This window comes from Malurus melanocephalus, unplaced genomic scaffold (genome assembly GCF_030028575.1).
Source record: "Malurus melanocephalus ecotype Western Australia unplaced genomic scaffold, MMel_1.1 scaffold_350, whole genome shotgun sequence".
Classification (NCBI taxonomy): Eukaryota; Metazoa; Chordata; class Aves; order Passeriformes; family Maluridae; genus Malurus; species Malurus melanocephalus.
The window spans coordinates 353,215-373,865 of record NW_026623582.1 but is presented as its reverse complement, the minus strand read 5'-3'; the positions used below and the strand labels follow the sequence as shown (position 1 = coordinate 373,865).

General features: G+C 39.1%; 1 protein-coding gene across 1 annotated transcript in view; it reads right to left on the bottom strand.

The window, feature by feature from the left end:
• Positions 1–5,370: 5,370 nt before the first annotated feature.
• Positions 5,371–20,651, bottom strand: part of PRRC1 (proline rich coiled-coil 1) — a 24,518-nt gene continuing 9,237 nt past the window's right edge. Inside the window, exons 3-9 of the mRNA XM_057378247.1 lie at positions 20,203–20,586; positions 18,853–19,010; positions 16,544–16,646; positions 13,343–13,506; positions 11,934–12,037; positions 10,226–10,328; positions 5,371–8,357 (exon numbers count right to left, since the gene is read on the bottom strand). Of these exons, the coding sequence (XP_057234230.1) occupies positions 8,148–8,357; positions 10,226–10,328; positions 11,934–12,037; positions 13,343–13,506; positions 16,544–16,646; positions 18,853–19,010; positions 20,203–20,586 (1,226 nt within the window). The 3' untranslated portion in view covers positions 5,371–8,147. The remainder of the gene's footprint in view (positions 8,358–10,225; positions 10,329–11,933; positions 12,038–13,342; positions 13,507–16,543; positions 16,647–18,852; positions 19,011–20,202; positions 20,587–20,651) is intronic.

The window sequence follows — 20,651 nt, the reverse complement described above, 5'->3', positions numbered from 1 at the left end:
TTCTTTATATACGCATTTTTAATACACCATAGAAAAGAGATAAAACCCCCCAATAATTACATATATATATATGATCATATACATATATACATGTGTGATAAAACAGAAAAAGACAGGTTCTAATGAGAATACAATTTCYACCCAAGCTTCTACAGGTAGGGCAACTACAGCCTCTTCATTTGGTGGACCAGTTTAAACCAGGCCAGTTATTACAGGTCCTGAGGATTGCAAATGGAGCAGGAGGATTCTTCATTAAAGGAGCATCAGCAAACCACTCTCCAGGCAACATTTAAAAGCAGAAAACAAGCAGAACTGAGGAAGAGGCTCAAGCACAGCCCTGGGGTGTGTTTAACCCACAGCACAATCRGTGCTCTGCCTCATGATGCAGGGGGAACAAGGCCTAGAACAGAAATTAATCTGGCGACTGCTGCTGATGCCTTATCTGGGCTTACCTAAAACAGAGGCTGGACAAAATTCAGAAAATAAAACGCAGTTCTGTTCATTGCAGGGCCTTCAGGTGCATTGAGGGCACTCCCAGCCCACACCCACAGTGGACAGTGGCTCACGGGTTTTTCACCCTTTCTCACTTTTGTCCATTTGCACATCGGGGCTGAATCCTCCAATTGCAGCTCAGCCAATGCAGTCATTGACTCCACGTTGGCTCCCCCAATTCTCTGTTGTTTCCATCTCTTGGGGCCTGGCACAGTGAGGTGTCCTTGAGTTTGGGGCTGCAGAGGAATTGTTTTGTGTGAAAATGGGAGAGCAGGAGCTCAGCGCTGTCTGTGGAGCCTGGAGTTAAACTCTAAAGAATTACAGGATCACAGGTATGTGAAAAATACAGAAGCTAAAATCCTAAGGCATCGGTGCTGTTAGCAGACAACAAAAGTATTTTTACAAATACCTTGGCATCCRGAAGAGGGCTGAGGAGAATCTTAATTCTTCATTGTGTGCGGAGGTAAGCACAGTCACACGGGATGAGGAAAAGGCTGAGGTGGTGCGGCCATGCTGCTGGGGTGGAATACGGGATGAAACCCCAGAATCCAAGGGGAAGGGGTCAGTACCCCGCTGTGTGAGTTGTGTTTGACCTGTGCCACCCACAGCTCCGTGGGGCCGGTGGAATCTACCCACAGAACGGGAGGAGCTGGGGGAAGGCCTCACAGAGCCATTTCCTCCCTTCCCCAGGAAACCCAGGCAGGCCCCAGGGGACTGGAAGGTGACAAAGATGACACCGATCCACAAAATGCCCAAAAGAAGGATCTGGGGAACTGCAGRCYGATGGCGTGAGGGACAGCAGGGGAAGGGCTGGGCCCTGCCCTCGGGTCACAACAACTCTGCAGCTCCAGGCTGGGCTGGGTGCTCGGGGAGCTGGGAAAGGCCCTGGGGGTGCTGGTGACAGCAGCTGGACACGAGCCCAGGGGTGYCCAGGTGGCCCAGAAGGCCAATGGCCCCTGGACTGTCCCAGCCATGGGGTGGCAGCAGGAGCAGGGCAGTGACCGTCCCTGTGCTGGCACTGCTGAGGCCACACCTCGAGGGCTGGGGACAGTTCTGGGCTCCTCACAAGAAAGACCAACAAGTCCAGGGAAGGGAACTGAGCTGGGGAAGGGTCTGGAGCCCCAAGAGCGGCTGAGGGAGCTGGGAAAGGGGCTCAGCCTGGAGCAAAGGAGGCTCAGAGGGGACCTTGTGGCTCTGCACAACTCCCTGACAGGAGGGGACAGCCGGGGGGATCGGGCTCTGCTCCCAGGGAACTGGGACAGGAGAGGGAACGGCCTCAGGCTGGGGTAGGGGTGATTTAGATTGGATATGAGGAAAAATTTCTTTGCTGAAAGCTGATCAGGGATTGGAACAGGCTGCCTGGGGAAGTGGTGGAGTCAGAAGTCACCAAGACCATGCTCATCTAATACCCATCACATGCCTTATGTTGTTTCTAATTTGYAAATTTTCATCAGCTGTGCTTGTGCAATGACAAAAGAACTGCTGCAAACCTGCCCTTGGCTTTGGCTGAAGCAGGGCACTGCAGATTTACAGAGGGAGAGACACCAGACAGACTYGGCTGCTCCATCTGCAACCCCTCACTCAGGAGTCTGGCACCTCTTGGATTGTCTTTTCTCTTTTTCTGGCCTTGGTATCCTCAGGTGGGTAATTACATGGCTGTCTTTCAGGATGGTTCATCTCCCTTTCAGAGAACTACACAGAAGAAAATACACAGTCAGGGATTACACATCCAAAATGTAAAATACCAAAATGCTTTCAGCACAGCAATGGCACATGCAACCCACAAATTTAATACAGAATTACAGCATGAAAGCTGATTATGAATAGTGTTACAAGCGCAGAGGGATGATCTGTAGAAGACATGGTTAAATTGTTCAGCAAGAAACATTTCCCTCTCAATGTACAAACTTAAGAAAAAATATGCACTGAAACTACATTATCTGTTTTATTCATTCTAATTATTGGATTTTTGCTAGAATATTCCACTGCAAGCAGCAATTTTCTGAGTGTGTACTTTGAGTGGTTTCAAAAAACCCTCAACAACAAGACATCTTTCATTAAAGAAACTAAATTTAAAGGTAATTTGGCAACTCCATGGTTGGAAGGATGCAGCWGAGGCAGGATGTTCTGCTCAAGTCCATCCTGAAAACGTGTGTCAACACCAWTTGGGAGGATCTACTCTCACAGAATGGTGTTTATTCAGCTTTTCTTTCTAGTRCCAGATGACTTCAGCCAGCACCAAGTAGAAGGGTGGGTTTGATCATAGCCAATGAGCAAACTAATTAATTCCTGGGGAAATTCTGGGCAGCATTTGAACACTCAGTTCTCAAAAACAAGRGAAATTTGCAAGCTTAGGTTTCTGTGGGATTTATTAAACTTTTTTTATATGTGGATTCAAACCAAATTTGTTACTTTTGCCATAACACAGAAGTCAGAACAAACTGAAGAAAACACTTTTTTAACCTATTCAATTACGTGAATGGGAATAATGATTTGGTGTTAGTTCTGCAGAACTTGGAAAAAAAATCTCTCATGGCCTGCAGTATATAAATGACATAAAATCAAAATMATGGAGCTAACTTATCAACCCACAAGCAAAACATGGAGCTAACTTATCAACCCACATGAACTGCTGTTTCCATTTATGTTAATAAACCAACACTGATTTAAACTAGCAAAGCACCAAGACTTTGTTTAAAACCAGTCATGTTTCATTCAGCAAAAATGTGAGAAGTGGGCTTTCATATCAAGAAAACAGAGAGCAAATTGTGTATACTGAATATAAACAGGCTGCTGAGAAGAAACTAAGAGTAGCAGAATAAACTGTACAGATTAATTTAAAAATGCTACATGTTCTTTTTTTTGTGGACGAAACGGTAACACTTCCATAGCAAGAGAAACTTCACTACTAGAAATGGATCTAAAAAAAGSCAGCACTCTGTTTCATTTTTCTAAAATTGTACATTCAAACCCCTGACTTTATGCAATTAATGCATGGACTTTCCCAATGATGCTTCATGTGCATCAGGTAACGAGACAAAGAGAGCTTACAATGCTTATTTTATCACACTTTCAACCTTCTTAACACTGGGATGTGCATTTTTGCAAATACTCTGAGGACCACCGAAGGAAAAACCAAGTAACAGTGCAATTACTTATTACAGTAACGCCAATTACATTAAAAATATTCTCCTTTTCTCTTCAGACATAGGTTTGTTGAGTTTCTGGTTTTTMGCTTTAATAACTGATTTCAGTACCTGCCTTGCATGTGTGTAACTCTTATCCCACAGCAACATCCCAAGCCCACCACTATTAGTAAAATCATGAACAGCAATAATACATTTGCTACCTTATATGTTATTTATTTTATACATATATATGTTGTTTGTTTGGTTTTTTTTTATTGGTCTGTCTGGGAATTCTTTCTAAGCTTGCTGTTCTGCCAGGTACTGTTTTTCACCTCTTGTAGAATGGCACAGCTATTCAGAATCCCATTGCTGGTCACAACACACAAAACTCAACTTCCTGCACTTTTCCAAGAATCTGCAGAACATCCAGCACTTGCTTGCAATGGCTGCAAGTGTAAGGATGGAATAATCCCTGAGTACAGGCCTTTCAATGTGTTACTGTCAAAGCAGATAAAAGAGATGATACTTGAGGAAAAATAAATTAAGATCCTTCTCACAGGGTGAACTCTACTGCAAGGCATGAATATACACAAATATTCAAACCAAGGCAAGTGAAAACTTCCAAAACTCAAGAGAATTCTTGATGGGATACAAAACTAAACTGAAGGAGGTACTCAGACTGAGTGGTTCAATTCATTATTCACAACAAAGCTACAGCAGCAGCTAATTTTTAGTTTGACCTTCATCAAATACAGGCTGTTTGCATGGACTTGACAAAATAGATTAAAACAAGTTTGACAGTTTTGGTGTGTAATTTCCAGTAACAGACTTTTTAAAGAAACAAATATATTTAAAAAATCAGATTCACTCCTGTCATGGAGCATCCTTTAACAGGAAGGATGTTTTTGTGGTCAGCACCAAAAAAAAAGCTCGGGCATAACGAAGAATTCCATGTAACTTTGTATTAAAAAAACCCAGTATAACTTTGGAAAACAAATTTAACCTGTTTTCTCCTCTACTACACGAGGGAACTTYCCAACTTTACAGAGAAGCCCACCGCTGCATTTGCTCACATGTAAAAGGCAAAGATTGCTGGAAATCACTTTCTCAACATGAGATATTTTTTCCTGTAACCTTGATGCTACATCTCCTTTAACTCCAGTACATGAAAAACCCTGGTGTTASCTCAGAAGCAGCTGTTGAGTTTTTTTGGACCTGTTACTCCTCTGCAGCACTTTATAGCCCCAATTTAATTGACAGGTCACAGTCTGGCCTCTTTACAGAATCAACTGTCTGGAGCATCTAAAGCTTTGGCAGAATTCAGCACAATGAGATGATAAACCAAACCAATTGGCCCCTTTTCCTTTTAGGAACTCCAGCTCCATTCACTGTTATTTTTATAGGAATAGCTTTTCCTGAATTATGTAACTATCAATGGAACAGAGGTACAAAGGCAAAGCCAAATGGCTCCAAGATTCAGGATGTCAAAATGTGAGTCCTTGATAGGTTACAGACAGACTTAACTATTGGAAGTTACATCAGAAAATTAATGAACTTCAAAGCTATTTTTCTCTGATTTTCAGGTCTGTTAACAACTTTTGATGGGATACAGAATGTTCTAATTTACTTCTTGTTCCCATGTCTGCTAAAAGTAGAAAATTAAGAAAAGCATTTTTAAAACGGTTTTTAAAATTYGGTCAAAATTATTAAATTTAACAGTAGACAGAGAGTACTATTTCAGAGTGAACAGTATTCAGTGACAGTGTCTTACTTTTGTCTGCAAAGTTTATTTCCCATTATACTATCATGAAAAAAGATACTTTTACAAGTATCTTTAGGAATTGTTACAAAAATTCTCATTTTCACAGGTTTATACTYACAGAACTCCTTCAGAAATCTTCCATTTGGGAAACACTGACTAAAATCATCCCTACAGAGGGTGATCATCCCGTGTGAGGGTGACCATAAAAGCAACTTTTCAACTTCATTACATTTCAAAACCTTCCTTCAGACACTTAGGGCAAATCCTGGGGTAGTTGTGCGAGTTATCATTCTCATTTCAACAGAAACCTGTGAGCAATTTATATCCATGKTTTTTCTAACACAGCCACACTGTTCTGAGCAGTGCTGTGATGAAAAACTGAGGCCAGGCACAGAGCAGTAACTTCTCAACAAACGGAGCAGCAAGTGCAGAGTTAATGGGCTTTTCCCAGAATTTTACATCATCCATGTAATGACCTCACAGATCTTCTTAATTTAAAAATGGCAGTGTAAAACTGATACATACAGTAGCTTTTTTGACCTTTTCTGACACTCATATTGGAGCAAATGTAGCTTCTGCAGCTGCACCTACAGTGATGTCACAGTTGAGAATTGTCTTTGTGCAACAAAAGTTAGATGTCCAAAATGTCTCTGCTGTTCTAACATGATCTCAACATACATTTAACTCAGGGTGGTGGTGTCTCACCTGTTGAGCTTCCTCTCCCATTACTGCCCACAACACAATCCTGGAGGTGGTGAAAATCTCAATTATGACCATAATTCAGTTCAGAATTCATCTATGTAACTCAGACCGTGACAAAGGCCTCCAGATAGGAAGCAATTTCAGATTTTTCAGCCTCCCAGATCATACTCCAGACATTTTTCCTTCCCTTGGCCTCTCRGGGAAGAGGCTGAGCTCATGGTGTTCATGTCAGGATGTTATTTTTCAACACATAGGCAATTAATGCCCCCCAAAGAGAGAATGAATTGTCAGTTTTAAGCAAAGCTACACCATTTTAATCCTTATGGAATCTGTCAAAAATAAATCACAAGACCTTCACTGAGCCAGAGGAAAACCATTTCATTTGACCACATAGTCTTCCTCAACTCTTTCTCACCCTCCTCAGGAAAGGGAGAAAGAAAATGGTCATTCCTCTTCCGTTTTTATTTTAAGTGATGACAGGGCTCTAAACCTACTGATGACTTCATGTCCTCTTCTTTTGCACCACAGAGGATGCTGCAAGCAGGGGATAAAAGCACAACATTCAACATACAATGAATTACGATATGAATGAATGAATTCTGTTTGACACAGAAAGAAGCTGCCCCAATGAGAGACCTCAAGACTGAAGGATGTGACCCATCTGCAACCTGAATTCTCACCCTGTAAATACAATTTCAAAAAGAAATGTTCATCATCTGTAATAAAAACCAAGCCTTTAAATAGATGCAGTTCTCTAGGGAAAACATTTATTCAACTGCTTTACAGAGTAAGCCAATTAAGGCCAAATATATTACTTGGAAATAGACAGGCTTTCACTGGATACAAACATGAGCTGGCTTAACAGTATATTGTATACAAAAATGTTCTTTGAAAGCATCTAAGAAAGGTAAAGGCGGAGCGATATAAGCTGAAAAACTGCTTCTTTAAGGCAAACAAAAAGTATTTGTTTATTCTTTGTTTCTTAAAAAAGTATTATTACCAAAATATTTTCTTCACAATTACTTCCGTTTTTCTGAGTAAAGACTTGAGATTGTGTGAGTGTGGAGAGAGGATATTTATAGCCATGAAGAAAATCAGACACCACTGAAAACTTACATAGAAACAGTGAGCTCATGACATCAAGAAAGTATTTAAGACTTAGAAGCATTTAGAAAACSCAGAATAGCAAAGCAAGTGATAACATACATCACTGTTTTCCATAATCAAATTACTGACAACTGTAACTACATAGAAAAAAATCACATAATTACATGTAAAAGATGAAGTTTGGAAGCACTGGAGTAAATCATGTTATTAAAACTGCTGAGATGATTTCATGTGGCGAGTGCCGCACCTGATCTAAAACCCACTGAAGCAACTTTAAATTTTGTCTCTGGTTCTTCAACTGGCCACARATTTCATTACTTGTCACATAAAAAGCAGAAAGATGTAGCATAGAAAATGAGAATTCAGAATTATTTAGTAATGACTTCAGCTAACAGGGCATGGATTTGTGCTCTTCTTCAGCAGCTCACTGTATGTGCTGTAGAGACTACTTGGCATCTCTCCTGAGAACTATATACAGACACCAAACCAATGAGGTGTTAAGTATCCCCTTAACACATGCCCCAGAAAAACACATGTAATACAGAAGGTAGTCTCTCTGGATTGAAATGCATATATAACACACGTTATGCTGTCAACATTTATATTACTAATATAATAGAAATAGCTAAACAAATATCCCCTTTAGAAAGAATACTAACTATCTGAGCAAATGCCTGGTAAGGTGTCACATCACAGCACATTCCAGTTAAAAAACTGTAACGCTGCCTGTGCCACKTATAAATACACATTTGCTCTTGTGAATCACACCAGAAATCATAGAATAGGTAAAAACTGCAATTGCTCACTTCCACTCCTGGAAATCACCTTCACTTCTCAAGGAGAAACGGCTTAGAGTTAAGATTACAAATCTGTGCTGCTGAGAATCAGAACGCAGGGCCTTCCCTTGAATCCTAGAACCAAACCCAACGTTCCTTGGAGTGACGGTGTCACCCCTGTCAGACGGTCCTGGGGGGCAGCTGCTGTTTGTACATCCCTGCCAGGGCCTTGGCTGCGCTGTAGATCATCTGCCGGCGGGACATGCCAGTGAACACCGCGTGCCAGTCCGTCCTGTTCACGTTCAGCACATTCTTCTCCAGCACCTCGCCCACGGTCACCAGCAGGCCTGACCACCTCAGGTTGTAGTCCTGAGGGGTCAGACTCTTGGCCTGCAAGTAGAAGTTTGAGATGTAAGTACTGAAACAATTTGGAATTAATAAATTTGCTTCTACCTTCAGCATTAACCGACTTTTGCAAGTAATCATTCTTGTATCAACAGACCTGTATGACAAATTTCAGCCTGCCCCATAATTTGCCAAGACAATCTTTAGGATTTCTAGGTATCATGGTCCAAGCTACATCTGAAGAGTATAAATTAACAGGATACTTAAAAAGTGAAGACATATTGCCATTATCAAGAAGCAGTTTTCTTTTTCAAAACAGCCAACAGATGGAATCAACAGCAACATATATTTAGACAGCATCWGTTTATCCCCAGCCTGGATCTAGCCCGGGGGAACCAGCACCTGGCCTTGTTAAACCTCATGAGATTCCCATGGGCCACTTCTGGAGCGTGTCCAGGTCCCTCTGCATGGCCCTGTCCTTCAGGGGTGTCACTGCACCCGTAGCTTGGTGTCATCTGCAAATGTGCTGAGGGTGCCTCGATCCTTCTGTMTGTCATTAATGAAGACATGAAATCACACTGGTCCAAATATGGACCCCCTGGGTCACTGATGTCCAGTGAGCTGTTGACCATGACCATCCAACCAATTCCTRTATCAACTGAACAGTCCACCCATAGAATCCATCTCCAGTTTAGACTGGGAGACCACGTCCAAGACTTTACAGAAGTCCAGATAAATTACATCGGTAGCCCTTCCCTTGCAACTGGCATGGGGAAACTATCACTGCATTTCTCTGGTCTGATGCTCATTCTGGGCAAACACCTTCCTCATGTTTTCTAACAAACAAGATTCTAATTTGTGTTAGTCTGTGTACTGCAGATCAAGTTCATCAGTGTGTTCCAGCCTTTCTAAAATTCATCTCTTGCAACAACAACAGCATATATAAGTTTTTCAGAATATGCAGAATAGTTTGGGTTGGCAAAAGATTTTTTTTCCTGTYTCTCTCCACTGTTTTTGGAAAGCATTTTGTAAAACTAGAGAGACAGAGCCGYATTTTATCCTTTGCCACTCTTTAGCTTTTCAAAGCTATTAGAATTCAGGAAACTAAGAATTGAAACCCATCCCACAAATGTTCACTTTATTCAAATTGGTGCTACTGAAAAAGAAAACCAAGCTACTATTTTTCTTCCAAAACAACATCTGAGGATCAAACCCCATTTTTGGTTTTAAATAATTTATGGAAAGATTTATTTATGAAGAATTTTCAGACCAAAGTTAACTAATGCATGAGTCATACCTGCTGTCARGCAACATGTAGCAACTGGAGTAATTCCCAGTCTGTGCCCAAAGAAACATGAATATTTCAGATGATATTTATTCATGTGATATTTCAGAACTGCACACTAGTGCACTTCATCCTATTATTTCCAGTCTGATGAACCATGCTGTTACCAAGATTTAAATCTTTTGAGTTCAGAATTTTATACCTTTGTCAGAAYAGCATACTTGAAATCAGCCTTATCTTTTAGGTGGAACTCTGTATGTTCATAGTGGACTGAAGACCAAGCACTGATCTGGAAAATGGGAATCTTTTTTTCAGGAATAAGTTTTGTTTTTTGAAATGGGTTTCCAGTGAGAACAGCATGCTGCCTGCTTGGTTAGTACTTCTTGAGTCAAATATGCCTCAAAGAGACAGATATCACAAAATGAGATCCYTGACCAAGAAATGCTTTGCTAAAAATACCTGAAGATTTTTAGGTAATACAAAATCATGATGCAGAAATAGTTTTCATCCTCATTTCATGAATGAAAACGTTTAAGTGYAGTAACTTTCAGTAAGAACTGACATAAATAAAATTAAAACTTCAGTCTTATGTCTCAGCTGTTAATTGGTAAGAAAATAAAAAACTCACCTGCTGAACATATTGCAAAGGCACTGGTGTTGCTTGGGTAAATGCTTCCAGGTGAATTCCATGAATTGGATCCTCAATAATCAGACATCCAATGTCAAACCACCTGCAATGATGTGCAAACTGTTTTATTTCTCAGCAGTGAGTATCAATGAATTGAAAAATAACACAAAGTTGAATTATGACCATTTAACAAATTCTATTAAAAATATAGTGATAATATAATAATGAGACTCTGGTATCAAAGCATTGTGGTATTCTTCAAGTGAAATCTGCACGTGTCAGTTTTCATATATCTTTGGATCTCATAATACTGCATTTGTATGCATGCAAAATATGTAAAATACATAGAAATACAAATTACATGAATATTAAAAATCAAAGAAACAAAGAAAGCCGGTGAGGTGGGTGTGTGGGCAGACATAATCCTTTGGCCATGGTTATGCCACACTTTTCATTCAACCATTCAAAGAGCATTTCTCATTAAAATAATATTTTTTAGGAAAATAATCTATTTATCATCATGCTCAACAGTCAGAGGATTTTCTGGCAAGCCTAATGCTGTAAAAATAATTTAAATTATTTATTCAGAGAAACATTTCTGCCTGTCTGGGCCACAWAAGCTTCATAGTAAAGGGAACAGTGGAGCCAGACAAGAAGAAATACTTGTATCACTTTTGTAGAAAGGAACAGAGCACTAGAATGCTCTCACTTGCAGATATTAAAGACTGCTGAGAAAGCTTTATGGGTAAATGTAACTTGCTTCCAATTAAYAAAGAAGTTACTGGTATTTTTCTAGTCTTCTAATGTTTGCATTTTTGTGCATGTGATGCGTTTTATTTATTTTTCTGACCTATACTCTACTTTTACCCTATTTTTAAAGGTACATTCAGTATTTTTAGTGCAATATGGATGAGGAATTTTCTAAAGTAAATAGAAGTAGGAAGAGTTTATTTTTGTTTAGTATTTATTTCCACCTAATCTGATTTACATGTTTTATTGTCTTTTCACAGAGGAGTAACTTTGACATGTTACTGGTACTGGTGAGTGGTTACTTGAAACTCCTCTCCGCTAGACATGCACAATAGAAAACTAWGTCTGTATGATGAAAAACACAACATTGTGTTTAATGTTTTGGAAATTAATTATAAAGTAACTTCAAGAACTGCCAATTTAACAGTATGCTACAAAATCAAGTTACAATGTATTTTGAAATACCATGTTTATGTTTGGGCAGCACAAGTTTTAAGCATTAGGTACATTCTCAGTGGAAAGAAAACAGAAAAACATTTTGGATAAAATCATATTATTCTAAATGCCAGAATATCTCCCAATGTCTCGTGATACAATTTCAGAGAGAGAGAAGGGAGGATGCACACAACAGTGCATAAACTATTAGCCAAATTCCAAATTATATAGCTCCTTAATTCTTTCAGTTCACTTCACTGTGTTTTTATACTGTGAATCTAGAAAAACCTCACAAGGTTTTGGTTTTTTTTTTTTTTTTTTTTTTTTTTTTTTTATGTTCAAGTCTCAAGATGCCTGGACAAAAAGCTGATCATCGTTACCAAAACCAAGCTTGCCCAAATACTACAGACAAACCCTGCCCCCTCCTCTGCTTAAACTGTCACCAGCTCCTTAAAGGCTTCGAGTGAACAAGGAATATTCCCAACATGTCCCCATGCCCCTGGAATAAACTCAAGGCTCTCACTTGTCAGGAAGCAGTTCCTCAATGAAGCTTTCCACTGATACAGCAGGCTGCTTCTCATGGATGACTCCTGTCCGGCGCAGGCTGTCTATCCTCTCCTGGGCTCCCTGAGTGGCACCACAGGCTGTTAGACAGAATTCTGAAYCACAGCTTAGTACTGTGCTTGCAGATTAATCCCAAAAGAACTCCAGAATGTACTTTTCAAAATGACTCAATAGGAAAAAACCCAACAACTCAACTCAGGAGAGGCCAGGGATCCCAAACAGTAACCATATCTACRATAAAGCTGAATAAATAATTTTAGGTTTTTCATTTTTCAAGGAAAATATCCAGGGTAGCATGCAAAGAATTCCTAACTCTTAACTGTGACAAGTTTCACTGAGATTTAAAGCAGCAGTATATATTTGTATTACTTTGGCTTTTTTACTACTTAAGACTTCTTTGTTTCAGAATCTTTAAAAGCTTTGGACCAACTTTGTAAGAGCAASGGGATGAATCCATTTGTTGTGGTACCTATCCAGCTAACACGAATACTAATTAATCCCTTGAATACTGCTATCACTCTGAAGGTGTAACAGAAACAAACAGTACACTGCAACAGCTAAACAAGTAAWGGAACATGCACATTATTTCCTTTATCTCAATATAAAATTCCAGATAATCAGATAATAYGCTGCTATGAGGACAGGCTTTACCCCTCTGTAAACACTGGCACAATAGCTAGGGGGAAAGACTTCTCTTTTCATGAATTTTTGTTTCCATCTAGTAAACAGAATATAAAATAGCTGTTTTCAGGATTTTCAGTTACTGGTCAGAACTGGTGAAACAACCTTTGCTAAGGCTTTCTCTGGGGCAGCACAGCAGTTTGCAAGGCTGCACAGGAAATTCTCATTTTTCAAAGAGAACACAGATCGGTTCAGGAAGACMGGAAGATCAAACTATCTCTGATCTACCGAATCAGTGGGGAGAAAAATCAATCTTGAAGACTCTGTTTTAATTTGTAACACTCCTAACATGATGTCCTAGTAATGAACTAMTGAAAAATGCCTAACATACTTTGAAACCACAGTAACACCACAGTGTATGTAAGACGTGATGGCAATCAAAGACAGCATAAGAAAATTGACATACATGACATAATACACTGACATAAATACTCTTCACCTGCTGTGAATGTGTTTGCAAAAAACTTCAAAAATATTTCAGATAGCTTTAAACTGATCTAATGATCCAGACTGAGAAAAAAAACAAACAAACCAAACCCAACCCTTAACCCCCAAAATAAAAACCAAACAAAAAAAATCACCAAAAACCCCCCAATGAAAATGTTTACCTATCCCAGAAATGGACTTTCACTTTACAGAAATCTTTCCAGGTGATTCTCTCTTTGGTATTGTTATGTATCAACTTACTTTTAAACCTGCAGCATAGCCCACAGGCTGGGGTGCAATGTTGGACTGTGCAGCCTCTCCAGTCACAACAGCCATACCAAAGACTTCTTGAAAGGCATCCCGAATTGCTGCAACTTTCACCTCTTTATTAGAAGTAACCACTATGTCCAGTTCTCCCCCAGTTCCTGCAAAACAATTTTGTAAAATAATCTGTAAAAAATACATCCACGAATGCCATTTTCCTCCTTTCCATTATCAGAGAGTTCAAACAYATTCTACATCCCAACAGTGTTCTCAAGCTGCTCTTCTCAGGCACCGTGCAACAGTTTCTCCACAAAACAGATGTCACTTAAGTTGGGAACTGAAAGTTAGACGAGTAACTAAGGGATACTTGGATAAAAGACAGGCAGCAAAAACAGACCTATGTTCAGGTTCAGCACCTGAAAAAAAAAAGCATACTGCTTATTTAAGATGACAGTTCATMTAGATTTAGGAAAACAACTCAAGACATCTACTTATTCCAGGATGACTTGGTGTTCTGGGAAACAGGAAAGAATGTTAGAATGACACAAATTCTTCCTTATGAAGGGGATCAAGAACTCTGATTCAGGTCATAAAATCCAGGAAGTATTGTCAAACTACACAAGATTTAAAAGAAAGGCTCTCACTACTTCACAGCTGAACTTGGAATGTGAACTTCAGTGCAATTTTATTGCTCTTTTTATATATTAAATAGCCATGAAACCAAAAACTTGTACACAGTTCTGAACATTTCCCATAGGGTGGTATGTCCATAAAAGAAATTTCACTAAGCTTTCACAGAATGAAACAAAACAATTCATGAAGTAAAAGAAATCTAAAGCTACTATAAAACCATACCTCACTTCTGTCTATCACAGCTGGATCACTTTCACTGTGCAGAAACACATCATAAAACTCATCCCTGCTGTGAGAAGCTTTCTCAAGGACAGCTGAATCTCCTCTCAATTGTGGAATGCGACATCAGAGAAAGCTGCCTAAGTAAACTGCATCAACCACACRAGCTTAAAGAGCTTGCAGTATTTACCCTGATTCAAGAGAAGTTCCCCCACTGATAACAGTAAGCCCAAAGCTTAAATTTTAAAGAAAAGAAGTTTACTTTTTGGCTTATATTACTCAGCAGATGTCAGGAATCATCTTATTTTTATGACTAATTACCAGATAGGCCAGAACAGTGGCAAAACACACTATTTTGGGGTTTTAGGGTGATTTTTTTTGCAGTTTTATTTATCAATTGCTTTGCTGAAGGAAATTAGGTGCACAGATCCCTGAACTTAGAGCAATTATTTTAAATGCGGAACAACCACTGGACCAAAAAGAATTGAGAGTATCTTTTTTTGTTGACTCCTTGATATAACTCAATTTAACATAATTAAACAAGTGCTCAACTGAAGTTAGCCTTGTCTGAGTGCTCAGSAATAAAAATGCTGTTAAAGAGCTTTTAATTAAACTCACAAGGAATCCATAACATTTCTAGTAAATTACTGTATAACAACTTTAAGAATGGCAACTGTACCCATGTTTGGTTGCAGAATACAGAATATATTCTTTTGTATTAAGGATCATCAAATATCAAAAAAACATCTTTGTTCATCAGAGGCACTACAAAACTGTAAGATATTACATGGATAAAAAAGAAACCTTTTGTGACAAGATCTGGTAATATGGAAACCTAAAATGTAAGAACTAGATGCGCCCAGGTAAATTCAGGGGTAGAGCTCTTACAAGTTAAGCTCTGACACCTGAACGTGAAATTTCATTGTACCTTGTGTATTATAAACTGAAATGTCAGCTCCATATTCCATTTGAGATTCACTGTTGCCTTTTGTTACAAAAGCACTATTTTTATGCGTTTGAGGTGACCACTTCCTGTGCAGACAGGAATTGTCTATTCCAGGAGCAAAGCGCAGATGGTATCTTCACAATGTGCCAATGAAAACAGTTCAGCTCTTTTCAAGAAAGAGATTACAGAAATACCATTTTGCACAGATGACAAAAAAAATTTCAACCACCTCATCCAGAARCTTTAGTAGTTTCAGGTTTGGCATGAAGAATCTGAAATTCCTTTGGCATTGCAGTAATGGAGGGAAAGCAGAGAGAAGTGGGGCCACTTGTTGAGGACAAAGCTTTTGCAGAWCCCAGAATACATTTTTAGAAGGAAGTACGTGCTAAGTTTACGAACCTCTGCCCCATTTTCCCAACCTGCCACTACAAAAACAATACAGTATTTAAATAAATGGCCAAAATGTATACAGATGCTTCCCTTGCCAACAGGACTTTTAACAGAACTTGGAGGTAACTGTTGACTTAGCTTACTGAACCTAAATCGTACAAGCAAAGCATTTTACTAGAATTACTTCCTCCTCTAGATAAAATTGTACTGTCTACAAATACTGGGTCAAACTATCCAGGATACAAGAACTACCTGTTTTTTTAAAAAGGGACAATCGCGACTGCAATAGAAACCATAAATACACTTGGCCAAATTGTGCATGATCAACATTTAATGCAGCTATGCACTGCATCCTGCTATTCTCCTCAAATACCTTTACAAGGCATTGCTGGCTGGCACTGCTGGCTGGCCTCGCTGTTTTTTTTCCCCACCCTCTCCTCACTAGACAGCTGCTGGGATATTTTCCCTTAAATGTAAAACAATTAACTACTATTCAATTAGATCATCTTCCCCTGTCCTCTGAATTAGTACAAAAGTGCAGCAATGTAGTTAGCTAGGTCACAGAATAGGCCCAGCTAAAAAAAAAAAAAAAAAAACCCTCAGAAAATAAAAATGATTAAAAAAAAAAGAAATTATTTCTTCTCAGTCTTAGCTGTTTCCTGATCAGCTTTTTTTATAGGCAGAACGAAGTCAGTACTGGCACACCTAGGAGAGAGTACTGCTTATCAGACTGCTAGAAAGATAAAAACCATGCCAAAAAAACCAAAACCAAACCTCCACTCTGGACAAATGGTGCCTTTTGCTCCCTCATTGTAATCTCATGTCAGTTATGTGTGACATGCAGTGTYGTCCCATAAAATAAAAAATGGTGAATAACACAAAGCTCTTCTATTAATTCTCAAGATGTAACTGAAATGCTTTCACACTCCAACTGTTAGAAGTAATGTGCTACTGCMTTAGCTTCTCTACCATTTACAAGCAGTGCTTCATGATCTGTCATAAACACTTACTGATATATGGAACCATGCCAGGATCCAGCGTCGTGATCATGGTCTCCACTGAATGCTTGGTTTTATCAAGAACAGACTTCACCATGGGATTCTCAGCTACACCCTAAATTTAAGCAAATACATTTCCATATTATCTTCTGGGGGTTTCTATCATCAAGAAATTCAAAATTTAAAAAAAAGTCAAGAAAAYGAGTATTAAGCTGCTCTGTAACATCTGCTGCGCATTACTCAGCACAAACGCTGCAGGATATGACTATCTGCACAGCTTTTCAGTTACAACCTCAAGTTTAATATGACCTTCCTCACTAATGCAGAAACAGCCCCATCATCTAGCAAAGGCAGGCAGAGCTTCTCCAATTAACAGCCTGGCTGCCTAACTAACAAAATCATTATGCAGATGGTTCCTGAACATCAAGGCCACTTCTACCTACGGAAGATGTCTGTACATGTTTATCTCTCCACAAGTAGGGTGAAATAATCCATATTTTTATATCAATCCAAAACATGAAGTTATTACAACTATTATGTAGAATTTGGAACTGAAATAGGATGGCTCAGGTGYCTCTGAAAGATCAAAGAAACTGAAACAATCTCATTCAATTCCAGATCATTAATCTGTCAATTCTGGATTGTCACAGTTTTGAATATTACTGAGTTTAAAGGGAATCTGAAAGAAAGGTGTATGATTTCTTAAGATCAGAGGAAAAAGGGTGTATCAAATTACTTCAAGAACAGAAACAAAGATATAAAGATAACAAAGATAATTAAAGATAAAGAGAGATAATATAGATAAATGCGGCAAGTAGTGTGAAAGCTCTTCAACAGGAAATTAAGTATGCATTTCTGTAAAAATTATCACTGCATGTCTCAGATTCTGCCTCATCTTTAAAGATTCTGCCTCATCTTTAAAAACACAGACTCTGATGTGTGCTTACATACATCAAGAACTTGATGACTTCAGTATAATTAATGATTCCTCATTCTTTCACTTATGATATTCTTAGTAAGAGATCACTGGATACACAAAGCACRTGGAATGCTTGAAACCTCAACTAAAATTTGGACTTTACTTCTGAAGTCAGTTATACAGGCTTTCTCCAGAAACAGAAATAGRTTATCTTTGGGATCCTAGCAGAAATGCTAAAATGTGGATGAGATTAGCTTTTCAATTAATTTGCAATTGAAAGCTCTGGTGCTCTAAAAGGGCCTACAGAGTCACCTAACAAGTAAAATGATCTCTTCTAGAACACTGCCACCTACTGCAAACACTAAGACCCATCTAACAACGGAAAGGAAAACATTACTTAAGAAGGAAGATGTGTTTTTATGATCACAAGAAGACATTTCTCCTTATTAATGGCAGTATGACAACTCTGCTCTCATTGAACTGATGGAGCATTAATCTTGCTCTTTAGGACTGTTTCACTGTCAATACATGCATTCCTGCAGTGAGGCGGAGCTCAGTCTGCCATGTCACACACTGCTTTTCCTCCCAGATTTTCATACTTAAAAGGGATTTTCAATCCCTTGTGATTGTTTAACCAGAAAACAGTAGGAAGAATAGAAGAATTCCAGTGCTCATGTACAACCCTTAGCTCTTCTTGCCACAATCTTCACAATGCTRCTTAAATGTAGCATCTGCTACAGATCCAAAAAGGTCAGAGACTAGTGAAATTCCACTAGTTAATATTACTTATTTTGTCTGTCTGATGAGATTGCATCACAAGGAGGAGCTGTTGGGCACTATACATTCCTTGCCTTCCAGGAGAAGAATCTCACAAAGTATCTTAGACAGTTACTTAAGATTGAAAAAAAACTTAATTTGTCTCTCCTTGAAAATGGGCCAAAGTAAAACTTGCTTGTTACAGAACATGCATGACTTGCATCCCACAGGAATCAAACTCAGTTAATTACAAAGTTATAAATGGGATAAAAAGCAACAAGCATTTTGGTAAGGTAAAACCAACTTACTTTTATCTGCATGCAGTCTTTGTGAAGCAAAAGTTACCTTTCAGRTCTTAAAAGATGTTCTAAAGCTTAATCTGATTTATAAACATGTGACAGAACCTATTAGATATGTATATGCTCCTATCAGAAGATTAAAATTAACCTGGAACTCCTGCATTTGTCTAGCCCTTTCTTCYGTACAAAGGAAAAACAAAAGCATAAATTCAGCAAACACCACTATTAGAAACAGCCACCTTGCACATGAGACTGGAAAAAATAAAGGATTTATAACAATGTGCACTTAAAGAACAAGATGCGTCTTCCTACAGTCAGTAAAAAATGGAAGAGCCAAACCCCTGTACCTTTATAAATCCCCACAGTCCTCCAGCAGGTGCCCCACTCTGGGCAGTAGACACTCTGGGATCTTCGTGCTCCTCGGGAAAAGTGATTGCAGAACCAGTCCCAGGAGACAAAGATGATGAGAAAGTCGCCTGTTGAGTAATGGGATCTGCCAAAACACCTGCAAGAGGGAAAAATAAAAAACAAGGGTTCACTTATTTTACTACAGTTAACTTGTTACACTGAAGCAACATGTGATGTTTAACCAGAAAACAGCAGGAAGAATAGAAGAATTCAGGCTAATTCACCTCACTTCTTGAAGGCCCAAGAACAATTCTGCTGCTTAAGGGCTAGCAGAGCTAATGAATGCAAACTGAGACTGCCTGTACATTATGTACAAACAACGATTTATTTTCCTTATCATTCTAATTTTTAAAATTGCTTTTATTGTTATTTTCATAATTAACTCTCAGTAGACAAAACAGAGGGATAAGTGTTAGCCTCTGAACAAAGAGAAGGGAGTATTCTCACACAGTAAGAAAAGTAAGAAATTTTCTGACACCAAGTGCTGGAAATTAATAGTAGAAAAAGGAGGGAGCTTTATGTATTTTAAAGGGAACAAAAGAAACTGAAAAAGTAGAAAAATACAGTGTGACCCTCTGCCCCATTAATCAAGCCTATTTTAACAGATTTTCCAACACTGGCGTTAATTGAGAGTTTTATTTATTTTGCACAGCACAACTGATAGCTATTTTTAGACGTYTTCCTAATACAGATTACTTAAAAAGAGATATCACCAATAATAATAAAATCTTGGCACAAATGCAGCTGAAGAGCCAAGTTTCCATTCCACAAGCTGAAAATGACATAGTTCAGCAGCCACAGCAACTGCCTGGATGGAAGGTATGTATTTTTAGCTATCCCAATGCAATTTCATGGCTGGAAACAAGAAAACAGAAGCTGGTGTCATGTGACAGACAGCTTGTTAGGAATGGATTTTCAGAACACAAACCTGGTAATGATGAGTTTACTGCCTGGAATGAATCATTCTGGGGAAGTACAATGGTTGAAGCTAAAGCTGAATATACCTAAGAAAAACTSGGCTTTTCTGGGCAAGGTAACAAAACTACAAGTTCTCAAAGATTTTCCACTGAACCTGAATGCCACCTGAACTTAAAGTGGACTGTTCTAAACCATGACTACATTTTAAAGGCTATTATCCCTTCTACTGAGCACCATACGTTAATTAACAGTATTATACCTTCTTCTGGGTATAACTAATCAATTACCCAGAAAAATAAGCCACCCAGGAGATCCTGCATCCTGTTCCACAAGTAAGAAAGCAAATTATGTTTAACCACGGAGTTTTTTACCTGTGACTGGAGGTGCAGAAAATGAAGGCATCAGGGGGCTCTGAGGTGCTCGACCAGCGTGACCTCTGGTGATATCATAGGTGGAAGACATGGAAAATCCTGAAATGGGGGGACCAGTGGGAGGTGCAGGAAGACCMGGGCCAGCAGCAGAGCTCAGTGGAGGAGCAGAGAACTGGGACATGGAGGTGCTGAAAGCTGGAGGGGCAGCAGGAGGTGGCACAGGGCTTTGGGGTGGTGCAATTGCAGAAACTGTTGCAGAAGGCACAAGTGGAAGAGAGGCTGAAGTCATCATGGGAGGAGGAACTGGGGATGCTCCAGCTGGCAAGGGTGGTGAGTAGGTAGGAGAAGATGGCATGCTTGATGTGGCAAGGGGGCTGGACAAAGCTACAAAAATAACAGAAAAAAAAAAAAAAAATCTCATGTTTTTTTTCAAAAAGCCTAGAGGCTCT